This window comes from Neophocaena asiaeorientalis, unplaced genomic scaffold, assembly GCF_003031525.2.
Source record: "Neophocaena asiaeorientalis asiaeorientalis breed wild unplaced genomic scaffold, Neophocaena_asiaeorientalis_V1.1 scaffold449, whole genome shotgun sequence".
Classification (NCBI taxonomy): domain Eukaryota; kingdom Metazoa; phylum Chordata; class Mammalia; order Artiodactyla; family Phocoenidae; genus Neophocaena; species Neophocaena asiaeorientalis.
Genome location: NW_020175027.1, coordinates 1,674,860 through 1,680,593, shown reverse-complemented (window position 1 = coordinate 1,680,593; position 5,734 = coordinate 1,674,860). Strand labels below are relative to the sequence as shown.

The 5,734-nt window shown below is 51.2% G+C and overlaps 1 protein-coding gene and 1 pseudogene across 2 annotated transcripts in view; one reads left to right on the top strand and one right to left on the bottom strand.

Annotated features, from left to right (window-relative positions):
- The window catches only part of DNAJB5 (DnaJ heat shock protein family (Hsp40) member B5), an 8,022-nt gene extending 7,725 nt beyond the window's left edge, over positions 1–297 (bottom strand). The window contains exon 1 of one of the 2 annotated variants that reach the window (XM_024763071.1): positions 135–297. In XM_024763071.1, coding sequence (XP_024618839.1) covers positions 135–297 — 163 coding nt within the window. The remainder of the gene's footprint in view (positions 1–134) is intronic. The other variant, XM_024763068.1, reaches the window with a different exon arrangement.
- A 4,806-nt stretch (positions 298–5,103) lies between these two features.
- On the top strand, positions 5,104–5,204 carry LOC112411769 (uncharacterized; annotated as a pseudogene).
- The last annotated feature ends 530 nt before the right edge of the window (positions 5,205–5,734 follow it).

The following is a 5,734-nucleotide window of genomic DNA, read 5'->3' as shown; positions in this document are numbered from 1 at the left end:
TGAACCTCCAAACCCCCGCGGTGGAAGAGCCGAAGGGCCCTCAGTGTCCCGACATCCCGACACCAGGACCCCTGGCTTCGCGACGCGCGACGCCCCCCTCCCGGGACCCTCGAGTCCTGGCTCGGCGCCCTCACCAGTGAGGAGCTGCGGGCGCCGCCGCGGTCCGTCAGACAGCCGCTGCCCCCTCCCCCGGCTCTGGCTCCGCCGCCTCCACTCGGGACAGGAGTCGCCCGCCCGCCGGCGGCGGCCAGCGGGCCCGGGAACCCGCCCCCACAGCTCCGCCTCCGCGCTGCCCATTGCGCCGTCTGCCCGTCACTCAGCTCAGCCTCTGCTGTAATTGGACAGCTTTCAACGAGTGGCTCTGTGGTAGCCGCCCATTCTCCGCCCCTGTCACCCGGCCACACGCGCACACATTCCGGGCCGTGATTGGTGTGGGTCTGATTGGTGCACTTTGGGATCAATCAACCACACCTCTTCGCTATCTCGTCGTGTCATTGGTAAAAGGAACAGAGGGCGGCAACTCCACGCGCCCTTTGATTTTATTGGTTGGTCTGTGGGGCTCAGACCCCAGTCGGGGGACAACTATTTTAGTCCAATCTCCGGTTTGAGAACGTGGGACGTACTGGCCACTGCCCGAATCCCGGGAGAACCTTCTGGAACCCGTGCAACGTCAAAGGCAGCCTTAAAGGAAAACTGCGCCCACCAGTTGGCGGTGACTCTGGGCATTCTTTCCTGTCTTCATTTAGGAGGGTAGGGGAGAGAACAGTGCACTCTGGGAGGTGTGGTCCCTGGACCGGGGTGAAAAGGTTACCATTCTTACCTGTCTTCCGTTGAACCGTGAACTGTCCTAGCCCTGACCTGATTTAGCGTTACCTTACCGTGACCCGGAGTTGACCTGATATGACCTAACTGAATCTCAAAACAGACCCCGGTAGATGAGCATAGTTTAAGTACCCTTCTGCCCTCTCCTTTGTAACCTAGCAGTTCTCCACGGTTTTAGCACCTCCAAGATTCCCTTTATGAGTCCCCTTTTCATCCTCTGTATAATCCCCTCATCCCTGCTCCCTCATGAGCAGCCCCTTCTCAACAATCCCCACAATCCTCATTAAAGTTCTCCCTATAATCTTTCGTCCTACTTCCCTTTTGAGTTCCCACATTTTATCCCCCTTTTACTCCCCCCCATTCCTGGCCCCATATGATCTCCTGTCTTTCCCCCATGATCTTCTGTCTTATCCTATTCTTAATCCTTATCTACTCCCATGTGCTCCCCTATCCTAGCCCCCTGCCCCTTAACCCTTCGTCTCAGCTCCACATGATCTCCTTTCTTAACACCCTCAGAATCTCCCATTTCAGTACCCCCACCCCCACCCCCATTAATTCTCAGCCCCAGTGTCCCCGATGTTCAGAGCAGGCAGGGCTGCGTAGGCGGTTGCCAGCGGAAGCCGACGCTTGAGCAGACACGGTGCCTGGCGCCCACGTCACTGTCTCCCAGGCCCATCTGTGCTAGAGGGAGCGGGGGTAGGGAGGGGGTAATCCAGGGGTGAAGAGGGGGAAGGAGTTCTTGGGGGTTTTGAGGACAAAGGAAGGGCCAGAGCAGAAGCTCTCACTTCTCTTTCCTTGCAGTTTCCCTGAGGCAATGTATGGACACCCATGAGGTCATGCAAACTAGACAGAGCTGGAAACAGGCTTGGAGAGCATCAATACCTAGGCCACAGAGCAGAACAGGAGAGCTGTCTAGGGATCCTGAGGTTAAGTCTGCCTATTCTCCACTATATGCCTTCTTTCTGGTTATCACGATGGGGATCCCAGGTATAAAGGGGTGTGAGGTGTGAGGCAAGGAAAGGAAATGTGGTAAGAGGAGGCAGGGTGATGGGGATAAGGAGAGGAGGGAGGGAAGATGGGGTAAGGGAGATGGGGAGGGGAGGAGTGGTGAGGGGAGGGAGAGGGGGAGAGGAGAGAGGGAAGATGGGGTAAGGGAGTGGAGGGAGAGGAGATGGGGTGAGGGGGATAGGGAGGGGAGGGAGGGGAGATGGGATGAGTAGCAAAAGGATGGGACAGAGAGATGAGGTGAGAAGAAATGAGGAAGGGAGGGGAGGTGGGGTGATGAGGGAATGGAATAGTGTGACATGGAGATGGGAAAGGGAGGGTGAGGGGGCCCAGGAATGGTACTGGCTCCTTATATCTGAGGGCTCTCACTCCCCCACCTCCAGATTCACGGGGGCCTGGGCTGTGGGCGGCTCTGCTTCTTCCTATGCCAGGTTTGTCTATTTTACCTCCTCCAGCCTTGCCTGTGCCAACACGGAGGCAGAGTTTAGTCACCGGCCTTTACCTGGTCCCTGCTAATGCTGAAGTGTAGGCTTAGACCTTCAAGGGTGCAGGGCTGTGCCTTCAGGTATTGGTGGCACAGATTCCGTTGTTTGCTGAGTTTTCCGTTGCTGTCCTGTGTCCCATTGCCCTGGGTATCAGGAATGTGTGAGAGGAACCAGGGGTGCCTCAGGGTGTGGCATAGGGTATGAGAATGTAGGCTCTGAAGGCAGACTGTTGACCTTGTGGTTACTTGCCACATTGGTGCCTCATTTCCTCCTCTGTAAAATGGGGACAGCACTACCTCATAGGGTCGTTGAGAGGGTTAATTAAGGTAACACATGTAATGCACTTAGTTCTGAGCTCGGCCTGTAGTTAGCGCTCAAGAAAGTTAACTTATGCTGTATGTTCACAGATATCTCGGTATGTGAGTGCATCTGTAAATGTTTGAGCCTGGGAATTATTTGTCTTGTTGTATCTATCATGCAATTTGTAAGTGAGTGTATCTGTGTAATTATTTTTGTGCGGTTGTGTGCCTGATTCTGTTATTTGCTGTAGGTATGTGATTAAATGACTAAGTAGGCCTGTGTCTACATGACAAAGAGTGGATGAAGTGTGGCTTCATGGCTGTTGATATGCTGACACCATGTCTGCCGGTGTATGCATGCATCTGTGATCATGTCAGTTCCAAACACCCCCACTCACCCTCCCTCCCTCTGGAGATGTCACAACCCTAGATGTCCCTCATTTCCTCACCCTGAGGGAACCAGAACTCGGGGGCAGGGGCGGGGGTGGGTGCCAGTGAGGAGGTGTTTAGACAGGAGCACATGTTCCCTCCCAGACTGTGTATGGGAGGGGGAGCCCTATCTTGCACGTATCCTGAAGCCTCCACAGGAAGTGCTCCCCCCCCAACTTGTTCTCAGTTCCCTGTCTTGTCACCATGGCAACAGTTGCCAGGGGCTCCCAGGGTTGCTAAGATCTGGGTGTGGGAGGCTGCCAAGCCTTGTTGCCAGTAGACACAGAGAATCCTGGGGGAAAGGAAGACTACCCCCACAGTGCCGGCTTTCTGCAGTGACAGGACTGGTCCTTGGACCTCTCCTGTCCCCAAATTGTTCCTATAATTTGTATATGGCAGTACTAGGGTTAGTGGGGGGCTTTAACAGGAAGCTGGAACTAGAATACTGAGATTCACATTCTGAGAAGAAAGGGGCACTCTAGCTTGGCTATTTCCATCTTTAAGGTTGGGAGGTCCTTGGAAATTAGTGACTTGCTTATTCTGTCCCCCATCTCTTATACTTCTTCTCTGGCAATATGTCTGCTTGAGTTCTCCAATGGCTGGTGCTTATTATCTACCTGATGTTTCCACCTGGTATAGGAATACTGCATTGACCCCATTACCCTGGATGCAGACTGACTCCTTCCTGTGGTCAGACTCTTAGCATATCACCTGGATACACACTTCATGCTGACACTTGAGCCCAGAGTTCAGTCCCACAATGAGCCCTAACTTTGGCCTCATCCTGAGACACTGACCTTGGTGTTAGTCCTAGACCAGAAAGTTCCCTACACCCAGCCTCAGTATAAGACCTCCTCCTAGACACAGATGAGCCTTAATCTTGATACTGATACTTGAACCATCCACAGATTCAGTTATGATCCTGTACGTTGACTGAACGCTGACCAGTGATCTTACTCCCTGGTACTTGCCTCGGGTCTCCCCGACTGTTCTGAACCTACACTGACTAGTACCCTAAAGGTTCAAATGGGTTTTTTCTTTGGGGTGAGAGGACAGCACTGGGAATGACCAGCAGAGGGCGTGCAACATCAGGTTCTAAAGGCATACTTCCCAGAGCCCACCTGGAAAGGGGATTAATAGCTATATTGGGATCTTGGATCTTTTCTCTCAGGTCAGGACTCAGAGCTGGAAGCACAGCAGTTGGTTTAAGAGGTTGAACTAAAAAAAGGATCCCAACCCAGTGATGCTGATGCTTTGGGGTCACTTGGGTCTGTATAAGCATGGATTTCCCTACAGCTCAGCAGGCCTCAGGGCTGGGGATGCACCAGAAGGTGCTTAACCATTTACTGGCATCGCAGGTCTCAAGAGGACTGGACACCTGGGAAGACATTTCACCCCCAACTCCACATTTCTGTCATATGCTCATACAGCTTCACTACCTTCCCTGGTATTCAGTTATCTTTTGGTCCTGTTGAGCAGAAATCTGTCTCTCTTCCACCTGTGATCTTAGCTCTGTGCTTGAGGTCACATTGACTTCATTGGTCCCATCTACCAGACATCAGCCATCTGCATCCCTTGAGTCTGCTCCTTGACAGGGTGAACACCTCTCAGGCCTTCACGGGTTCTTCCTCTGCCTTGTATCAATTCCAGCCACTAAGACCATGTTCCCCTGGCTGGGTTTCAGTTTATGATGCCTGGCTCTGGTTAGGTTTTTCCAGGAGTGCTGGTGCAGCATACTAGCCAGCCCGCATCCCTCCTCTGACCCTGAACTTCTTTCCATGTAGCCTCAGGTTACATCAGCTTTTTAGTAGTTCACTCACACCAGGTGAAGACTGCATCCTCTGTTCTCCTTGACCTGCTAAATCACATCTTGCCCGTTTTGTACCTGTTATAATTTTGAAAGGAGTGTTATTATTTATTTATTATTTTTTTTAAAGACAAAGATACTTGAAATTAGTGAAATAAAAAACATTTTGGCACTACTTTCTGAGCTTTAGGGCAATCCTTGGGCTTGGAAGTCTCTGTATTTGATTCTTACTTAGATGGGACAAGGAGGGACTCAAGTGCTCACTTCAGCAGCACATATACTAAAACATTACAGAGAAGATTAGCATGGCCTCTGCGCAAGGATGACATGCAAATTCATGAAGTGTTCCATGTTTTTGTTTTTGATGAATATTAAAATGTAATAATGTAAAATGAATGTATATATGGATAAATTAGTATATTGCCAAAAAAAAAAAAAAAGAGGGACTGAAGATCCCCAGCTGGCTTGGCTGTGACTTCAGCACTGTGGACAGAGGCCAATGGAAGTTCCCCCGGCTATGCCTGGGACTGTGGGTGGGTGGAAGATGATACACACACAGCCTTCAGGTGGGGCCAGAAATTCTTGCTGCTCACTCAGTGCCTTACAGTGTACCAAGCTCTTTCCTTTCACCAAACGTATTCTGTCCTCACTCAACTATCTGCCCAGGAAGCAGACAAAATGAACTGTTTTCCAGATTTTTACAGATGAGGAAACTGAAGTTTTGCAAGGCCAAACTCCAAGCAACCCTATGAGTGGGATGGGAGAGAGAACACTAATTACTCCATATTTAGCAAATTTAGCAACCACTGCCCTGCTCTGGCTCAAGTGCACTCCTCTTTATCTCTAGGGAAAGTCAGGGTCGGTGGAAGTTTTTGTGGAACTGAGGT